Below are 21,790 nucleotides of genomic sequence, written 5' to 3'. Positions count from 1 at the left end.
TTATACTCTTAGGGGGCCTATAGACTATGCCCATCAGTGACTTTTTCCCCTTATTATTCCTTATCTCCACCCAAACTGTTTCAACATCCTGATCATTTGAGCCAGTATCGTTTCTCACTGTTGCAGTGATTCAATCTTTTAACAATAGAGCTACCCCACTTCCTTTTCCTTTCTGTCTGTCCCTCCAGATTGTCAAACACCCCATTATATTTAATTCCCAGTCCTGGTCACCTTGCAACCATGTCTTTGTAATGGATATCAGATCATACCCATTTGTCTCTGTGCCATCAACTCATCTATTTTGTTACAAATGCTACGTGTATTTAGACGAAGTGCCTTTAAATTTGTTTTTATACCATTTTTTCCTGCTTGTTTCTCCTCTCCTTCAAACTCACTTTCTTTATTTTTGCTTTCTAATTCCAGCTTTATACTCCTCTCCCTACTGAATCTACTTTCAGGTTCCCATCCCCTGCCAAGCTAGTTTAAACCCTCCCCAACAGCACTAGCAACCCCCCCGGCGAGGATATTGGTCCCAGATTGAGGGGTGACCAAATCGAGGTGTTTAAATCAGAAAATAATTAGAGAAGTTAGATACAGAAACAATATTTACTTTGGGCAAATCCAGAACAAGGGGGTTTAATAAAATTAGAGCCAGGCCATTCAAAAGTGATATTGGGAAATATTGCTTCACACAAAAGGTGGTAGAAATCTGGAACTCTACTCAAAAATGCTGTGGATGCTGAGTCAGTTGAAACTTTCAAGACTGAGATGATTAGATTTATGTTAATTAGGGTATCAAGGGATATGGAGCAACTGCAGATAAAAGGAGTTGAGGTCAACCATGATCTAATTGAATGGCAAAACAGGTTTGAGGGGCTGAACAAACTATTCCTGTTTCGAGAAGACTGGCTTGAGCTGAATGACTTGTACTTCCTAATCACCTACTTCCTCCAGACATGATGTCATGCATTTTGATGTCAATACCATTGCAGCATATCTGTAACTAACTGAAGCTTTTGTGCACAGTATCTCTGCATACTCCTGTTTTGCAAATTTAAATAAATAAATTATATAAAACATGTGGAATTTTTGTATTTTTTTTTAAACTTTTCTGTATTGTAATGGGCATAGATAACAGCTGTTTAAACTGTCAAATATGTCCTTGTCCTTGACCCAGTTATTTTTATTTATTCTCTTCTCTCTGCTTTCCCACGCCTCCATCCCCAACCCCCCCACCCCCCGGTCAGGCTTTCAGTAATGCTCTGGCTCCTAGATACTGCCAGTAGTGGGAACTGTCCCTGGCTTTTGTTCATTCTAAATTGGTTAGTACTGTATATTGAAGTTTGGTGATTGGATCAGATATGTTTTTAACGAGGTTCAACATTTTGCTGATGTACACTGAAGTTTTTTAAAGCAGTGGAGAGCACTTGCAGTGAAACGATCAGGTAACTGTTTTCCATCAAGAAAATTGAGAAACTGCTCAGTAGCAGTCATGTCTGTTTGACGTATGGTAAGAGGGCTAACGGGTACCAGCTCAGCACTATCCAGCAATGAGTAAAAGCATGTTGATTAGAGCTTGTTGGAGCACTACGTAAAGACATCTGACAGAACAGCATTGTAGTGCGTCGATGGTTCATTGCTGATTGATGGAGCTTAAAGTCCTGCAGAGTTGATGGTGTCTGTGCAATCTATCTAATTTGAAGTTGCTATTTTGACTAAAATTAATTGATTTTCTGTTCTTGCAGCATACAATTGTCATGTCAACAGCACCAAAATCTAAAAAATTGTTTAAAGCTATTACATTTCATATGGTTACTACTGAGTGAAATCAATTGGTATTGAAATCCTGTACTTTGGAAATTTGTACCCAAGATCATCTCGCATAAACCGGTATTATTTGTATACATTATTCTTCAAGCCAGAGACTCTACTGCTGTCCCTACTGGGTTACATTAGTGTTTTATTGTCTCAGGCAGAAAAAAAATCACATTGGAAAAAGTCCAAAGCATTTTATTGTTAGTTAATAGCAGTTCACGGATTATATTAAATGTATAGTTCTTGTTGCGTCAAAATAGTTTAATGTGAATTGCTGGTTAGTTTAACACTTGTTGAGTGCTAAAAAATCTTCCTGTGTTGATGCCAATTGTTCAATTCAAATTATTGGATAATTTTTTAATGAAAAAAAGCACTTAATTATCTGGTAGAGGTTGTTCTATAAGCAACATTTTCTCAGACACCTTTAAATTGCGCCAGGCAGCATTTGTAGAACTGACAAGTTAACATTTCAGAATTCGACTCCATCAGATCTTGGAGAAATTACAGATGAACGAGATTTCGGAGAAGCAAAAGAAATAAAATGTTATCGCCATAATTTTATTATAGCAGCAACATTTGATTTCTTTTGTTCCTGTGGTTTCTCTCATTGCCTCATGCTAATATAATTTCTGCTGATTAAGCATCTCTGTTCTCCATTTAAATATGCCACAGGTCATTCTATTTATTTGAGTATATTTCCCACTCCCTTGTCCTTCTGTTCCTTTTTAACTGCTGTTCATCTGTAATATCTTCTAGCTCTGATGATGAGTGCACATCTGAAACATTAACTTGTTTCTTGTTGAACACTAACTTATTCAACCTAGTGTTCCTGATGTCATCAGCTCGCGAGGTAAACAAATAGCCAAATATCAATAGAAGTGGGGTAAAAAGGCTGTGACTCTTTAAAGATTCTCACCACAAGGTCCCTTTTAGTGTTTTGTTTCTCTGAATCCTTGAAACCTTGCACCACCTGAAATAATAACGCTATTTGTTAAAATGAAATGTATACACTTTTATGTTCAGTCTTCTTTTGAGTTTGTTGAGCTCACAATTTTCAGAGTATAGAAAATAGTTGCTGGTTTAGTTCAGATTGTAGAATTCTGCCATAAACTGAATTTGAGGTGGGGGGAGGGGCGGGATGGGCTGGGAATTGGCACAGACTCGATGGCTGAAATGGCCTGTTTCTGTGCTGTAACATTCTGTGGCTGTGTGTGTCAGATCAATGTCCAAGACAGATCTCTAGTGGAATTCATTACAACTCTTACATAACTCGTACTAATTTCAAACTTTGTTTAATTTGTACATGCAGTTTATTTTACATAACCTCCTTGAAAGGAAATGTCAGGAATTCCTTAATGTGTTTGCAGATTTGGATATAAGGAACTCTTCAGTGCTGTAGTGATGTTTAGTTGGACTCCTCCACCTATAGCTTTTTTTCCTGTATCATGCAATCAAAATCTTCCAACTCGTCGATCTAAAGGCTATCAAATATTGGGGGGAAAATTGCGTTCGGAGGCTTCCTTTGGACGAACGCCTCCGACCAGAATTTCTTTAACGAAAATACCTGGTGGTCCCAGAGGAACGTAGGATTGCAGTCGGAGACCTGGTTTTGCAGTTCCGCGTACAGGAACATGTCTTCCAGGTACACATTCGTATCCTGGGATCACATGGTCCTGGACCACCACTGCACATCTAGTATTCTCATTGATAATAGGAACTCCATTTGTGCGAGCTCCCATTACTATCGATGAGAATACCCCCAATAAACAAGAAACACGACACAAATTTAAAAAAAAACACCTCGCATAGTTTAAATTAATTGAAATTGAATAATTAAATGTTTTAGGGAAAAATTTGTTTTTTTGTGTGTTTTAATAGGGTTAAAAATAAACTTGCCTTAATGGACAGGATTTTTAATAAGAAAAATTAAATTTAACGATTAATTTTTCTATGTTTTAAAATCTTAAGCTGGTAAAGGTAGGCTATACACCTGCTTTTACCACACGAAGGACATTCGCTGGGTAAGAGTCGTCTCTTCTCCCAGGGACGTGTGTGCTCTTTGACATCGCAAAAGCTGGTTTTCGCCGCATGTGCATCACGTGCTGAGAACCGGCATTTGTGAGGCCACTTCGGGTGCGTGTACACATCGTACGCACCATGTGAGGCCGCAGTTTTCGGCTCATTGTTGTGTATACAACAGTAGATACAGATTTAGCCTCCATAGATTTGTAATTGTATTGAATAGTTTTGGCAATATTACTTTGTTGGAAGTGGTACTGCAAAACTTGCCGGTAAGTTGTGGTGCCACTTAAATTGCATTGTATAAACAGTAATGGATTTTCATGAATAATACATATCTAAAATTATGGTCAACATTTCTCAAAACATGAGATGCATGGGACAGAGAAGGGAGGGGGGGAGAGATGAGGTAAAATTGCAGAACTTGTAAATAATTTAGGGGGAAAAAAGCAATAGATATAGCAAGTTAGCTTTTTCCCCCCAGTGTCCCAGCTTCTCAAAGGTTTCTTCAACTCTATTATTGCTGAGTGAAATAATACCATAGTGAGAACTGACATGCTGTAAAGCTGTTGGCTTTGGAGCTCCTTTCTAAATATTTTTTACTTGGTGTTATGCCTAAACTTGCATTTATGTAGCGCCTTTAACGTAGTAACAATGATCCAACGTGCGTCACATAAGCAATATCAGATAAAATTTGATACCGAGTCACATAGATACATTAGGACGGGTGACCAGAAGCTTGGTCAAAGAGTTAGGTTTTAAGGAGCAACTTGAAGGAGAGAGCAGTAGGCAGACGGAGAGATTTAGGGAGGGAATTCTAGAGGTTGGGGCCTAGGCAGCTGAAGGCACAGCTGCTAATGGTGAGGTGATGAAAATCAGGAATGCACAAGTGTCCAGAGTTGGAGGAGCACAGAAAACTCAGGTTTGTAGGGCTCAAGGAGGTTACAGATAGGGCGGGTGAGACCATAGAGGGATTTGAACACCAGGATGAGAATTTTAAAATCGAATCATTTTTGATCATGCTTGATACTTGAAATTCTGCCAGTGGAAATTTTCAGTAATGGAAAATTTAATTGAGGAAATATCCTTCTGTAGGAGCAACTGAAAATAGGGTCTAGAAAGAAGTATCCATTACTGAAAATTCCTTTATCTCTACCAAGAGTATTAATTAAGATGTCTATAGTTCAAAAATTGTACTGCATTGTAGGTATTTATCTCATAAACCTATATAAACTGGTTATTTGGAAACCTGTCTGTAACATCATGGAAAATTTCAAAATGAATGGAAATAATGGCTGCTTATATTTCCAAAGGTGTACACAAAAGGGCACTTGCAAATATTTCACTAAAAATATGCAATTTATCCAGTCATGTTTTTTTCTTTCCCCATTGCAATTTGGTTAATCCTCTTTTTCTCCCCCCTCCATCCCCGTCCCTGTCCTATGAGGCTATGCAGCTTTCCCCCCCTCTGATTCTTTACTTGTGCAGCAGTTAAAACACAATTACATTTGTGACTTCACCATTCTGCATGCAGCCTTTCCCAGATGTCAGACAGTTCTGAGCCCAGCACACGTGACCAGAAGAAAATGTTGCCCCTGTGATGTCTAGTCTGGTCATTTACCTTTGTCACCAGTTCTCTACCTACAATGACGGTGGTTATTGGAGTTTCACTTACTGAGCAGTCTATTTGAGAACCAAGACCTGTGTTTTATTTCCCTCCCCATGTTTCCACCTATTCAATTTATGTTGAATTATAAGACATACTTGCAATAATACAACTTTTTTTAAATTTGTATATTAAACCTAATGCATGGAATGAAACATTACTGCATATGTGGACATTTTATCAGTTTACCAATCCAGCAAGTAGCAGCATTTCAGTAAAGACATCTGTTAGTGTTTGTGGGTTGTTCTGAAATCTAGCACTTTCCAATTCTTTTGCCAGAAAACCCCCAAAAAATCCACTACAAACTACTTGCTGTCATTCATATTAACCCACATATTTTGAATGGTATAAAATTACTTCTAGCCTTCATTGTATATTGCACTAAAATTAATAACCTCAATTCGAACCTTGGGTTCTTTCTGTTAAACTTGAACACATGTTGCTGTTCTCAACAGCACCACCAACAGGAACATAAGAACATAAGAATTAGGAACAGGAGTAGGCCATCTAGCCCCTCGAGCCTGCTCCGCCATTCAACAAGATCATGGCTGATCTGGCCGTGGACTCAGCTCCACTTACCCGGCCACTCCCCATAACCCTTAATTCCCTTATTGGTTAAAAATCTATCTATCTGTGACTTGGATACATTCAATGAGCTAGCCTCAACTGCTTCCTTGGGCAGAGAATTCCACAGATTCACAACCCTCTGGGAGAAGAAATTCCTTCTCAACTCGGTTTTAAATTAGCTCCCCCGTATTTTGAGGCTGTGCCCCCAAGTTCTAGTCTCCCCGACCAATGGAAACAACCTCTCTGCCTCTATCTTGTCTATCCCTTTCATTATTTAAATGTTTCTATAAGATCACCCCTCATCCTTCTGAACTCCGAGTAAAGACCCAGTCTACTCAATCTATCATCATCAGGTAACCCCCCTCATCTCTAGAATCAGCCTAGTGAATCGTCTCTGTACCCCCTCCAAAGCTAGTATATCCTTCCTTAAGTAAGGTGACCAAAACTGCACGCAGTACTCCAGGTGCGGCCTCACCAATACCCTGTACAGTTGCAGAAGGACCTCCCTGCTTTTGTACTCCATCCCTCTTGGAATGAAGGCCAACATTCCATTCGCCTTCCTGATTACTTGCTGCACCTGCAAACTAACTTTTTGGGATTCATGCACAAGGACCCTCAGATCCCTCTGCACCGCAGCATGTTGTAATTTCTCCCCATTCAAATAATATTCCCTTTTACTGTTTTTTTTTTTCCCCAAGGTGGATGACCTCACACTTTCCGATATTGTATTCTATCTGCCAAACCTTAGCCCATTCGCTGAACCTATCTAAATCTCTTTGCAGCCTCTCTGTGTCCTCTACACAACCCGCTTTCCCACTAATCTTTGTCATCTGCAAATTTTGTTACACTACACTCTGTTCCCTCTTCTAGGTCCTCTATGTATATTGTAAACAGTTGTGGTCCCAGCACCGAGCCCTGTGGCACACCATTAACCACCGATTTCCAACCCGAAAAGGACCCATTTATCCCGACTCTCTGCTTTCTGTTAGCCAGCCAATTCTCCATCCATGCTAATACATTTCCTCTGACTCCGCGTACCTTTATCTTCTGCAGTAACCTTTTTGTATGGCACCTTATCGAATGCCTTTTGGAAATCTAAATACACCACATCCATCGGTACACCTCTATCCACCATGCTCGTTATATCCTCAAAGAATTCCAGTAAATTAGTTAAACATGATTTCCCCTTCATGAATCCATGCTGCGTCTGCTTGATTGCACTATTCCTATCTAGATATCCCGCTATTTCTTCCTTAATGATAGCTTCAAGCATTTTCCCCACTACAGATGTTAAACTAACCGGCCTATAGTTACCTGCCTTTTGTCCGCCCCCTTTTTTAAACAGAGGCGTTACATTAGCTGCTTTCCAATCCGCTGGTACCTCCCCAGAGTCCAGAGAATTTTGATAGATTATAACGAATGCACCTGCTATAACTTCCGCCATCTCTTTTAATATCCTGGGATGCATTTCATCAGGACCAGGGGACTTGTCTACCTTGAGTCCCATTAGCCTGTCCAGCACTACCCCCCTAGTGATAGTGATTGTCTCAAGGTCCTCCCATCCCACATTCCTGTGACCAGCAATTTTTGGCATGGTTTTTGTGTCTTCCACTGTGAAGACCAAAGCAAAATAATTGTTTAAGGTCTCTGCCATTTCCACATTTCCCATTATTAAATCCCCCTTCTCATCAGATGATGATTCAGTACTTGAGGAAATGAATCACCCAGAAATCTTAAACTTAGTTTGTTGAATTATTGGGCTGAACCAGGCTGTTTGCAACCTCTACATCCTATTTGACCCTGAGCTGAGCTTCCAACCCCAAATCTTCCTTCACACAGACCATCTACTGCCACTTGTTTAACATCACCCATCTCTGCCCTTGCCTCAGCTCATCTGCTGAAACCCTCATCCAATCTCTGCTACCCATATCCTAACTCTCTCCAAGTCCCATTTGCCCATCGCCCCAGTGCTCGCTGACCTACATTGGCTACCAGTCTACCAATGCTTCGATTTTAAAATTCTCACCATTTTCAAATCCCTCATGGCCTCGCCTTTCCCTAGCTCTGTAACTGCCTACAACCTTGAGATAATTCTGGCCTCCTACTCCCCCGTTGACCCCCATGCCCAACCAATGGCCCCTGTGTCTTTAGCCATCTAGGCCCTAAGCCCTAAGTCCAGAATTCCCTTCCTAAACTTCTCTGCCTTTCTTCCTTTAACACGCTTCTTAAAACCAACCTCTATCATCAACTGTTCTAATTTCTATTCCTTTGGCTCCAGTGATGCAAGTTGATAATTCTGGTACCATAATTTTAGCATTCTCTGGGCAAGCAAACTTGAATTTATAGTAACCAAGCATAAACATGGCTGACAGATTTTTCAACCACTAATTCTGTTGCAAAATATTCGGTATGTGACTTTTAGCTTTTAAAATAAATGTTGTGCTAACCTGTATTTGTTTTACACAATCTGATTTCCTTCCCCTCCCGGCCTTGCTTTAAAGCACTAATTCAATATAACTGCGATTGTGCTACAAGTTAGTTGCATTACAAAGCCCTTTTAAATTGCAGCTTTGCTTTGGAATCTGCAGCATCTTCCTGAAAATTCTTCAAAAGGAATTCAGTTCATAGCGTCTACTGTATTTGTTTCATTTATCTCTGGGAAATCGCAGTGATTTTATTTATCATGTTTCTTTGAAAGAAAGTGTCACTTACCATTCTTTGTAAATAGCTTGTACCAATCGAATAAATAAAACAGCTTCTTGGGCAGTGACCCTTTTAATACCTTGTCAAATGGGCCATTTACATGTTGGGTTTGACAATTAGTGTCCACAGGATACTCCACTGGAGGACGTCACAGTTGAGCACAAACTTGGCCCCACCGCCATTCATACATGTACTTCCAGAAGGGTTTGGTGGAGAGTGATCAAGGCCAAGAACCCTGGGTGATTACTTTTTCTTTAACCCTTTCTTGAACTAATGGCCTCTGTGGCCAATTGTGATACTCCTACAAATACCCTAGCTGACATTAGCTTACTCGGCACATACCATGGAAACAAAATTGAAGTATTAACTGGATCCCACTTTTGGCTGTCATTAATGGCATTATTAACCATTTTCGAACAGGCTTCCCCATCACCCTCTACCCAATTTGCTTTTGCTGGTATTGTGCTTTTTTACTGAATTTTTTCAATTTTCTTTTACTGTTATCTATGCTGGTTCCGGTTTTCTACAATGTTTGATGTACCAAACCTTTGTCCTTGTGGTCTTTTTAGGGAGAAGAATATATTATAACTGGGCTGTCCCATGTCAGACAGTTTGTTCTTTTAATCATTGGCTTCTGGTGCACATCAGTGCCTCAGGAATGTCTTGAGACTGAAAATCATACACCTAGAATTTGTCCCAAGTTGACAGTTCTGGGTGTATTTACATGTGTTCCTCCTGAAAGAGCAAGACCTAGCAGGAAAAACCCGACCCCACTTTTTCATGACACAAATTTAATGAGCCAGTGTGTAGAGAATTATAGGATAGGCTAACTAAGTTAGTTACCTGGCAAGATTTTATATGCTCAATGAGCACGATCTTGATAGCTCAGTGATTGCCTTGATGGTACAGCACTCTGTCTACTTGATCACCAATATTAATACAAGTCTTAGTGCTATTTTATACAATACTGTTTTATCTTCTGCCCTCAAATAATAGAATGTTTGAATATAACCTCTAAATTGCTTCCTGTAAGTTGACTTGTTTGGTGAATTGAATTTAAGGCTATCTAGTTTATAGCATTGGAGGGGCTACAATTTGTCTGACTCTCCACGGCTAGGGAGAAGTGAACTTCCACTCCTGATCATGTAACCATTATGAACTAATAGTTTTACTGCTCAGTTTTCATTTACTTTAATCTATTAGCATGTCTTCAAGTATTGTGAAGTTTTAATTATTTCTAAATGTTTCTGTTGCTTGACTAAGCTATTATTTTTAAGGAGCTGTTATATTTTAGGTATTGAGTGGTTGTGGACCTCACCGTTAACCTACTGCACGGTTTTCAAACTAAGACCTGCATCCCAAGGTCATTATATTTGTCGGTTGATATATCTATATTATATATTTACTGATCTATTTCTGTATACTAATGTTTTCTGGAATAATGGCACTTTTTATTGGGTAACTGGCACTGTCTTTCGGAAATGATCAGGATCTCCAGGAGTGTCAGTATTTGCGGGGATCCACACACAACTAAATTCTGTTGCTCTGGTATGAACAGGTTTTTTTTCTACTTAAACTTAAAGCATGGTTTTCAAAACTTTGGCTTAAAATTGCTCTAATGCTACTGGCACAAATGTGTGCTTTCTGAACTACATTTACCAGTGTTGCAGTTTTTCTGTGTGGTTATTCTTTTGCGGTCAATAATATTTTACAAGTTTGAGGCATTTTGTGAAGTGTATCTAAAAATAAATGCAATGGGAATTTTAATAATATTGTGGAAAACTACCTATTATAGACAATTCAATGTCCACTAGAATCATTTATTGCTGTTCCTGTTGGCTAAATATGTTAATTTTATTGCTGGATTTGGGCCTGAGTGATCGATGCAGTGGGTTATACATTGGCCTTTCACATCTGAGAATCCAACCCAGACCATTGCGGTGCAAGTCTCCTGGCTATGAAGATGAAATAGGGAATGAACTTGATCATTTTAAATCTAGCCCTTGGATATGGCTCTCAAATGAAAACTGCCCCTAATTGGCACTAAGTTGCCATTCTCACTATGTCTTGAGTAATGGGCACAGTGGGTCTGAAGTTGAGATTGTGGCATTGTTGGAGCAAAGTGCTTCACCATGCATAAAACCATGACTGGGAAGCCTGATGTGGGAGTGCTTGGTACTGATGCTGGGTGCCTGAAATAAGCACAAAAAATAGATTGGAGGGACTGTGGTATTACATATAATATTTGTTGATCGTGGCAACCTTTTTTCCTGCCCTTCTAGAAAGATGAAGTGTACCTCAACTTGGTGCTAGACTACGTTCCGGAAACTGTGTACAGAGTTGCCAGACATTACAGCCGAGCCAAGCAGACACTCCCAATGATTTATGTAAAAGTAAGGAATTTAATGTGTACTTATTCGTATCAAATAGTTTATTTTAATGTCTTTACTTCCCTGTTTCATTATTCTGCATTTTATACCATACTCTGTCTCATTACTACTCTTGTGTCTTGAATTATGCGGTGGAATCGCAGGTGCATTTCTATGGGGGTGGATTTGTTTTAATTTTTCTTGCAACGAGGTGGCACATTCAGTGACACAGCAATCCATCTGGATGTCCACCAGGAACTGATGTTCCTTTTGGCTGTAAATTTTTTTGATGGCTATGCAAGGAAATTGAGGAGGACGCCCCATAGTCCCTTGCGGTTAAGTGTCAAAGGCCTTTGTAAGGTCAAAGGCGGCCATGGGCAAGGGTTGGACATGTAGGTTTGAAGGTCCAATGGTACTGGTATGTCCTGTCAATTTAATTTAGGTGCTCAATTTCAGTACTTTTTTAATGAAATGTTTTCTGTGGTAGGCAGAATATATCCAATGAGAGCAGAGTGCCTCTATAATTGGACTTCACTCTAAACTTTCAGAAGATTGGTCAGTAAATTTTTCATCCACCAGTATTGATGGCTTGTAACAATACTATTTACCCACTATTTAATGTTTTTGTTCAGGCAACTGAGCAATGAATAGCAGAACATTCTGCTGTTAATGATGCTATGCAAGGAAATGGAAGAGGATGCTCCATAGTCCCTTGCGGTTAAGTGTCAAAGGCCTTTGTAAGGTCAAAGGCGGCCATGGGCAAGGGTTGGTGCTGTTCCCTGCATTTCTCTTGCAGTTGTCGCGCCGTAAAGATCCTGTCCGTTGTACTCCGTAGTGGACTGAATCTGCACTGTGACTCTGGGTGGAGCTCCTCAGGCTCAGTGAGAAGATGGTTGAGGAGGATTCTAGCGATGACTTTCCCAGTGGCCAAAAACAGGGAGATTCCTCTAGTTGCCGCAGTCGAACTTGTCCCCTATTTTAAAGATGGTCATGATTACTGCCTCCAAAAGTTTGTCGCCATCCTTCACCTGCTCCACGATGACATGCAAGCTGTGATCCTGACCAACGGATCCAACACCGACCCCATCCACGTCCGGACCGGGGTCAAGCAGGGCTGCGTCATCGCGCCAACCCTCTTCTCGATCTTCCTCGCTGCAATGCTTTATCCCTCGCTCAACAAGCTCCCTGCTGGAGTGGGACTGAATTATAGAACCAGTGGGAACCTGTTCAACCTTCGTCGCCTCCAGACTAGATCCAAAACCGTCCCAGCCTCTGTCGTTAAACCACAGTACACGGACGACGCTCGCATCTGCGCACATTCAGAGGTTGAACTCCAAGCCATAGTCAACATCTTCACCGAGGCGTACGGAAGCATGGGCCTTACACTAAACATCCGTAAGACAAAGGCCTCCACCAACCTGACCCCGCTACTCAGCACTGCCCCCCAGTCATCAAGATCCACGACGCGGTCTTGGACAGTGTGGGCCACTTTCCATACCTCGGCAAGGGCAGACATCGACGACAAGGTTCAACACCGCCTCCAGTACGCCAGCGCAATCTTCGGTCGCCTGAGGAAGAGAGTGTTCGAAGATAAGGCCCTCAAATCTGGCACCAAGCTTATGGTCTACAGGACTGTAGTGATACCCGCCCTCCTGTACGGCTCAGTCGTGAACCATATACAGTAGACACCTCAAATCGCTGGAGAAATACCACCCAACGATGTCTCCGCAAAATCCTGCAAATCCCCTGGGAGGATAGATGCACCAACATCTGTGTTCTCGATCAGGCCAGCATTGAAGCACTGACCACGCTCGACCAGCTCCGTTGAGCGGGCCAAATTGTCCGCATGCCTAACACAAGACTCCCAAAGCAAGCACTCTGAACTCCTACACAGCAAACGAGCCCCAGGTGGGCAGAGGAAACGTTTTGGGGATACCCTCAAAGCTTCCTTGATAAAGTGCAACATTCCCACCGACACCTGAGAGTCCTTGGCGAAAGACTGTCCTAAGTGGAGGAAGAGTATCTGGGAGGGCACTGAGCACTTCGAGTCTCGTCGTCGAGACCATGCAGAAAACAAGCGCAGGCAGCGGAAGGAGCATGCGGCAAACCAGACTCCCAGCCCACCCTTTCCCTCAACAACTGTCCCACCTGTGACTGAGGCTGTAATTCCTGTATTGGACTGTACAGTCACATAAGAACTCACTTTGAGAGTGGAAGCAAGTCTTCCTCGATTTTCGAGGGACTGCCTATGATCTGTAAGGAAGTGCAGTTGTGAAAGAAATTAATAGTCTTTACAATTCTATGCAAGCAGTTGCATTTTTTACAATTTATTTTTAACACATTTCCTTTTAAACCTGTAATTTTTTTTAATTACTGGCCTAATGAATGTTTGAGCCTACTTTTCTGACTGTAGGATATGCCAGGTATCGAAGGGCTGTTTCACAAGGTGGAAAGCAAGTGATTGGGGAAGGGCACTTGTGTGTACTTCAGACTGCTTTAGAAAAAAAAAGAATTGCATAATATGTGAATAAACATGCATAAAATAAATTCTGTTAAATTAATTTTTTTTTTAAATTCTGATTCTTCACCCGACTATTGCTGGGGTATGCTTCATGAGTAGCAGTAGCTGTCTGGTAATTGGTCCAAGCAGTCATTCCTCTTTTGTGAACATTGGTTAGTGTGAATGTTGTAGATATAACAGCTGAAACCAACCCTTTCCTTTAGCTGTAGTGGTAGAATGTGGGTTTGAGCCAAAAGATCCCCATGTTGCTAATTTGTACCACTGAGATGCCTGTACATCGTCTAGCACTTCCAACAGGAAGGAAAAATTAGAGGGCATGTGCTGCAGGCAGTGTTCTGAAACCAGCTTGAGCAGTGTTGGAAAATGCAATGCCAAAAGAAAATCATCACTTAATCTCATACAGATAAGTCCTTGGTGCACGTAGTGGAGGGGGTGGCAGGGGAGAGAGAGATCGCTGTGGACTGGGAGGAAGAGAAAGATTGCTGTTTGGCGGGGGCAGGGGAAGAAAGAGATGGGGGGGTGGGGGGGGGGCGGGGGGGAGGTCGGAACAGATGGTTGGGGTGGGGGGGTGTCGGAAAGGATTGTTGGGGAGGGGGGGGGGGGGGGGTGTCGGAACAGATTGTTGGGGGGGGGGTGTCGGAACAGATTGCTGGGGGGGTTGGGGTGGGTGTCGGAAGGGATTGTTGAGGGGGGGGGGGTGGAACTGATTGCTGGGGGGGTGGGGAGGGGGGGTCGGAAGAGATTGCTGGGGGGGTTTGGCGGGGTCGGAACAGATTGCTGGGGGGGTTCGGAACAGATTGCTGGGGGGGTGGGTGGGAGAGGAGGAGAGATTGCGGGGGGGGGGAGACTGGGGAGGAAGAGAGATTGCTGTGGGGGGGGGGGTGCGGGGGAGGAAGAGAGATTGCTGTGGGGGGTCGGGGGAGGAAGAGAGATTGCTGTGGAGAAAGGCAGGGGAGAAAGGGATCGCTGTGGGGAGTGGGAGAAAGGGATCGCTGTGGGGTGGGGGGAGAAAGGGATCGCTGTGGGGTGGGGGGAGAAAGGGATCGCTGTGGGGAAGAGGAGAAAGGGATCGCTGTGGGGAAGGGGGAGAAAGGGATCGCTGTGGGGGGAGAAAGGGATCGCTGTGGGGGGGGGGGAAAGAGAAAGGGATCGCTGTGGGGAAGGGGGAGAAAAGGGGTGGGGTGGGGGGAATGTTATTACTGGGGGGAGAGGAGAAAAAGAGATTGCTGTGGGGGAGGGGGGGGACATAGTGGAGAGAAAGAGATTGCTGTGGGGTGGGAGGGAGAAGAGAGATCACTGTTGGTGGGGGGGGGGGAATGGGAAGAGATCGCAGTGAGGGGGGGAAGGGGAAGAGATCGCGGTGGGGGGGGGGAAGGGGAAGAGATCACGGTTGGGGGGGAAGGGGAAGAGATCGCTGTGGGGGGGGGTCATAGGGGAGAGAAAGAGATTGCTGTGGGGGGAGAGGGGTAGAGATCGCGGTGGGGGGATTAAGAGGGCGTGGTGGGTAGAGATTGCTAGAGGGTGGTGGGGGAGACTGGGTACATTGCCCACTGAAGATCGACTTAAAACCACGTTTTCTAGGATGGTGGTATGTCGGTCGTAAGTTTTGAATTTTGTAATTTTGGGCGATTATATCGACAGGCATTATGAATTTTCCGGTGGGCCATACGTAGTTGTTTTTTGATGAATTTTGTAATTTCGGGTGGTATGTCGACCAATTTTGGCCCCCTTCTGTGAAGCCAGTTGTCTTTGCAGTCAAGGATCTCCAGGACAATCAAAAATGGTTAAATTTTAGAAGAATGTGTGTAGGAGAGAACCCTTCTGTTGCCCAGTAGTAAAAGGTAACATTTGTAGAGTTGTGTGGGATGTGGTGTTCTTGTACATTTTGCTGCACATGGCGATGCTAAGGATCTTTACCAAAACTTTGACCATTCCTCGTCTATGATTTGGCAACCTAAGTTTCATTCCCAATGGCTGGTGCTTTTTTTCGGTCAACTTTAATGCTGGTAATATTTAAGTTATATTCCTGGTTATTGCTGTGACTGAGCCAGGATCTGTCCGACTTCAATTCATAAATTCTATTTTTATATAACATTTTAGCGAGCTCATAATGGTCATAAGTTAGTTTCTGAACTGTTGGGGGCTTGCTGCTGCTTTTCTGTGAGCTATTACAATGTTAATTATTGAATAATTAATAGTAATCATCACCCCTCTCCTCAAAAAAATCCACCCTTGATCCATCTGTCTTGCAAACTATCACCCCATCTCCAACCTCCTTTCCTCTGAAGTCCTTGAACATGTTGGCGCCTCCCATATCTTTGCCCATCTTTCTCGCAATTCCATGTTTTAATTCCTCCAGCAGGTTTTCAGTACTGCCACATTATTAAAAAGGTCCTTATCAAAGTCACAAATGACATTCTTTGTGACCGTGATAAACTTATCCCTTCTCGACCTATCTGCAGCTTTCAACACAGTTGACCAAACCATCCTCCTCCAATGCCTCTCCTCCGTCGCCCATCTGGGGGGGAATTGCCCTTGCTTCGTTCCATTCTTATCTATCGAATTGTAGCCAGAGAATCACCTGAAATTACTTTACTTCCCACTCTCACACCGTTGCCTCTGAAGTACCCCAAGGATCTATCCTTGGCTCCCTTCTATTTTTCATCTACATGTTACCACTCGCCGATATCATCCGAAAACACAGCATCAGGTTCCACATGTACGCTGACGACACAAAGCTCAATCTCGCCACCGCTTTTCTGAACTGCTCCAGTGTCTGATTTGCCAGACTTCTTGACTGACATCCAATATTGGATAAGCAGAAATTTCCTCCAACTAAATATTGAAGTCATTGACTTTGGTCCCCGCCACAAAGTCTGTTCCTTGGCCACCATTTCCATCCCTGCAACTGTCTGAAGCTGAGTCAGACCATTCACAAACTGGGTGTTGTGTTTGATCCTGAGATGAGCTTCCAACCACGTGCTCCATCACCAAAGTTGCCTACTTCTGCCTTCGTAACATCGGCCAACTCCAACCCTGCCTCATCACCTGCTGCTGAAACCCTCCTCCATGTCTTTCACTCTCTCCTGTGACAGTTGGAGCTGGTGCTCTCCACTCTCCTGCGACAGTTGGAACTGGTGCTCTCCACTCTCCCGTCCTGTGACAGTGGGAACTGGTGCTCTCCACTCTCTCTCCTGTGACAGTTGGAACTGGTGCTCTCCACTCCTGTTGGTGTAGGAGGGAGGGCTTTAGTTTCCTGAACAATTGGGACCGCTTCTGGGGAAGGTGGGACCTGTACAAGTCTGACAGGTTACACCTCAACAGAGACAGGACCAATGTTCTCGCGGGTGGTTTTGATAGTTTAAAGCCCTCCCAACCGTACTAACTTGGTAGGGGGATGGGAGCCCAGGAGAGGGCTCTGAGCTAGTTAGTGGGTGAGAGCTCAGATGAACAGAACCCCAAGAAAGAATGCAAAAGGCAGGAGGCAACAGAGCAGATTAGCACTGGGGTAAGTGGAAACCACAAGGGACAATATGTATGAATATAAAGGGGCTGCAGGAGGGGTCAACACTAAAAATCATGGTTTAAAAACTAGTATTAAAACACTCTACCTAAACACACGCAGCATTCGAAATAAAGTAAATGAGTTGACGGCACAAATCATTCCAAATGGGTATGATTTGTGGCCATTACAGAAACGTGGTTGCAGGGTGGCCAAGACTGGGAATTAAACATACAGGGGTATCTGACAATTCGGAAAGATAGACAAAAAGGGAAAGGAGGTGGGGTAGCTCTGTTAATAAAGGATGATATCAGGGCAGTTGTGAGAGACGATATTGGCTCTAATGAACAAAATGTTGAATCATTGTGGGTGGAGATTAGAAATAGTAAGGGGAAAAAGTCACTGGTGGGCATAGTTTACAGGCCCCCAAATAATAACTTCGGTGGGGCGGACGATAATCAAGGCAATAATGGAGGCATGTGAAAAAGAAATGGCAGTAATCATGGGGGATTTTAACCTACATATTGATTGGTCAAATCAAATCGCACGGGGTAGCCTGGAGGATGAATTCATAGAATGTATACGGGATTGTTTCTTAGAACAGTATGTTACAGAACCTACAAGGGAGCAAGTTATCTTAGATCTGGTCCTGTGTAATGAGACAGGAATAATAAACGATCTCCTAGTGAAAGATCCTCTCAGAATGAGTGATCACATTATGGTTGAATTTGTAATACAGATTGAGGGTGAGGAAGTAGTGTCTCAAACGAGCGTACTATGCTTAAACAAAGGGGACTACAGTGGGATGAGGGCAGAGTTGGCTAAAGTAGACTGGGAACACAGACTAAACGGTGGCACAATTGAGGAACAGTGGCGGACTTTTAAGGAGCTCTTTCATAGTGCTCAACAAAAATATATTCCAGTGAAAAAGAAGGGTGGTAAGAGAAGGGATAACCAGCCGTGGATAACCAAGGAAATAAAGGAGAGTATCAAATTAAAAACCAATGCGTATAAGGTGGCCAAGGTTAGTGGGAAACTAGAAGATTGGGAAAATTTTAAACAACAGCAAAGAATGACTAATAAAGCAATAAAGAAGGGGAAGAAAGATTACGAATGTAAACTTGTGCAAAACATAAAAACAGATAGTAAAAGCTTTTACCGATTATATAAAACGGAAAAGAGTGACTAAAGTAAATGTTGGTCCCTTAGAAGATGAGAAGGGGGATTTAATAATAGGAAATGTGGAAATGGCCGAGACCTTAAACAATTATTTTGCTTCGGTCTTCACAGTGGAAGACACAAAAACCATGCCAAAATTTGCTGGTCATGGGAATGTGGGAAGGGAGGATCTTGAGTCCCATTAGCCTGTCCAGCACTACCCCCCTAGTGATAGTCTCAAGGTAGACAGGTCCCCTGGTCCTGATGAAATTCATCCCAGGGTATTAAAAGAGATGGCGGAAGTTATAGCAGATGCATTTGTTATAATCTACCAAAATTCTCTGGACTCTGGGGAGGTGCCATCGGATTGGAAAGCAGCTAATGTAACGTCTCTTTTTTTTAATAAAAAGGGGGGCAGACAAAAGGCAGGTAACTATAGGCCGGTTAGTTTAACATCTGTAGTGAGGAAAATGCTTGAAGCTATCATTAAGGAAAAAATAGCGGAACATCTAGATAGGAATAGTGCAATCAAGCAGACGCAGCATGGATTCATGAATGGGAAATCATGTGTAACTAATTTACTGGAATTCTTTGAGGATATAACGAGCATGGTGGATAGAGGTGTACCGGTGGATGTGGTGTATTTAGATTTCCAAAAGGCATTCGGTAAGGTGCCACACAAGGTTAGTGCAGAAGATAAAGGTACGTGGAGTCAGAGGAAATGTATCAGCATGGATCGAGAATTGGCTGGCTCACAGAAAGCAGAGAGTCGGGATAAATGGGTCCTTTTCGGGTTGGAAATCGGTGGTTAGTGGTGTGCCCCAGGGCTCTGTGCTGGGACCACAACTGTTTACAATATACATAGATGACCTGGAAGAGGGGACAGAGTGTAGTGTAACAAAATTTGCAGATGACACAAAAATTAGTGGGAAAGCGGGTTCTGTAGAGGACACAGACTGCAAAGAGATTTAGTTAAGTTAAGCGAATGGATTAAGGTTTGTGAGATGGAATACAATATCGGAAAATGTGAGGTCATCCACCTTGTGGGGGGTGGGGGGGGAGAGAAACAGTAAAAGGGAATATTATTTGAATGGCGAGAAATTACAACATGCTGCAGTGCAGAGGGACCTGGGGGTCCTTGTGCATGAAACTCTTTGGAATCCCAAAAAGTTCATTTGCAGGTGCAGCAGGTAATCAGGAAGGCGAATGGAATGTTGGCCTTCATTGCGAGAGGGGTGGAGTACAAAAGTAGGGAGGTCCTGCTGCAACTGTACAAGGTATTGGTGAGGCCACACCTGGAGTACTGCATGCAATTTTGGTCACCTTACTTGAAGGATATACTAGCTTTGGAAGGGGTACAGAGACGATTCACTCGGCTGATTCTGGAGATGAGGGGGTTACCTTATGATAGATTGAGTAGACTGGGTCTTTACTCGTTGGAGTTCAGAAGGATGAGGGGTGATCTTATAGAAACATTTAAAATCATGAAAGGGATAGACAAGATAGAGGCAGAGAGGTTGTTTCCACTGGTCGGGGAGACTAGAACTAGGGGGCACAGCCTCAAAATACGGGGGAGCCAATTTAAAACTGAGTTGAGAAGGAATTTCTTCTCCCAGAGGGTTGTGAATCTCTGGAATTCTCTGCCCAAGGAAGCAGTTGAGGCTAGCTCATTGAATATATTCAAATCACAGATAGATAGATTTTTAACCAATAAGGGAATTAAGGGTTACGGGGAGTGGGCGGGTAAGTGGAGCTGAGTCCACGGCCAGATCAGCCATGATCTTGTTGGGTGGCGGAGCAGGCTCAAGGGTCTAGATGGCCTACTCCTGTTCCTAATTCTTGTGTTCTTATTAATGTTGGGGAAGTCCAGAACCAGGGGTCACAGTCTAAGGATAAGGGGTAAGCCATTTAGGACCGAGATGAGGAGAAACTTCTTCACCCAGAGAGTGGTGAACCTGTGAAATTTTCTACCACAGAAAGTTGTTGAGGCCAATTCACTAAATATATTCAAAAAGGAGTTGGATGTCGTCCTTACTACTAGGGGGATCAAGGGGTATGGTGAGAAAGCAGGAATGGGGTACTGAAGTTGCATGTTCAGCCATGAACTCATTGAATGGCGGTGCAGGCTCGAAGAGCCGAATGGCCTACTCCTGCACCTAGTTTCTATGTTTCTATTACCTCTAGACTTGATTATTGCAATATTTTCCTGACAGCGCTTCATCTTCCACCCGACATAAACTTACTTATCCAAAACTCTGCTGCTCGAATCTTAACTTGCTTCAAGTCTCGTTCACCCATCATCATAGGCTGTCCCTCAAAACGAGGATGACTTGCTTCCACACCAAAAAAAGGATGAGTTCACAGGTGTTTTGAAAGAAGAACCCGAACTACATCAAGGGTGGAAGATGCCTGTGCGTGGATTTTTTTTAACGTGTGGTGGCTGTTGCACACCAGCCACCACACAGGCTTGACAGAACTAGGTCTTGGTCCAGTGGCAAGGATTATCCAGGACAACTGGAGAGCTGCTCTGCTGCACGGACCTAGTGTGCACACATCGCAGTGTGGGCTGGCCCGTGTTGCCCCTGGCCCCGAACTCTCGTGCCTCCCCTGGGCCCCGATCACATCCCTCCAGTCTTTTACAGCTCCTTCGCCCCGATCTCGCGCTCCTGCTGCACCTGCCCACGCTCCATAGAGCATAGGCTACTGCTGGTTCTTCATTCTACTCAAATTCATCCCACACCTTGCCCAGGTTAAATGCCTCAGCCTGGAAATAGTTCTCCATTTGTTAATATTCACTACCCTGTACAATGCTCTGTCTGCCTGAACCTGTTCATGCATGTTCACCCATCATCCCTGTGCTCACTGACCTACACTGGCTCCTGCCCTGACAAAGCCTCAATTTTAAAATCCTCATCCTTATTTTCAAATCCCTTCCATGGCCTGGCCCCCCCCCCCCCCCTAAATCTATGTAACCTCCTCAATCCCTAAAAGCCTTCGAGATTTCTAACCTCTTGAGCATTCTTGATTTTAATCACATCACCGTTGGCGGCCATGCTTTCAACTGCCTTGGCCCTAAGCTCTGGAGTTCTCTCTCTCTCTCTCTCTCTCTCTCTCTCTCTCTCTCTCTCTCTCTCTCTCTCTCTCTCTCTCTCTCTCTCTCTCTCTCTCTCTCTCTTTTCCCACCCCCCCATCCTGGTGTTGTGTATTTACTGGGCAGGAGTTTCCGCGGCGCAATTTGGCTGACACCGGCGCAAAAGCTTGGAATTTTAAGCGCCAATTGTGTTCGGCGGAACTAGAGTTTCTGCAATCATTTGCGCTAGTTTAAAAAATATCACGCTGGAAGCAAGCCCCACCCACAAAGTTGGCCACACCCACGGGGTGAATTAATCACCATTAAGCGTTTCCGCTAACTACACTCATTTGCAGGCTTTAAGAAGGCTTTAAAAATTAAGCTGGGTCTTTTCGATGCA

The 21,790-nt window shown here is 43.4% G+C and overlaps 1 protein-coding gene across 1 annotated transcript in view; it reads left to right on the top strand.

The window, feature by feature from the left end:
- Positions 1-21,790, top strand: part of gsk3ba (glycogen synthase kinase 3 beta, genome duplicate a) — a 220,351-nt gene that overhangs the window by 129,869 nt on the left and 68,692 nt on the right. Inside the window, exon 4 of the mRNA XM_070893571.1 lies at positions 11,053-11,163. Coding sequence (XP_070749672.1) covers positions 11,053-11,163 — 111 coding nt within the window. The remainder of the gene's footprint in view (positions 1-11,052; positions 11,164-21,790) is intronic.

The sequence above is a fragment of the Pristiophorus japonicus genome, chromosome 11 (genome assembly GCF_044704955.1).
Source record: "Pristiophorus japonicus isolate sPriJap1 chromosome 11, sPriJap1.hap1, whole genome shotgun sequence".
In the NCBI taxonomy this organism is placed as follows: domain Eukaryota; kingdom Metazoa; phylum Chordata; class Chondrichthyes; family Pristiophoridae; genus Pristiophorus; species Pristiophorus japonicus.
This window is presented reverse-complemented; position numbering and strand designations above follow the sequence as displayed.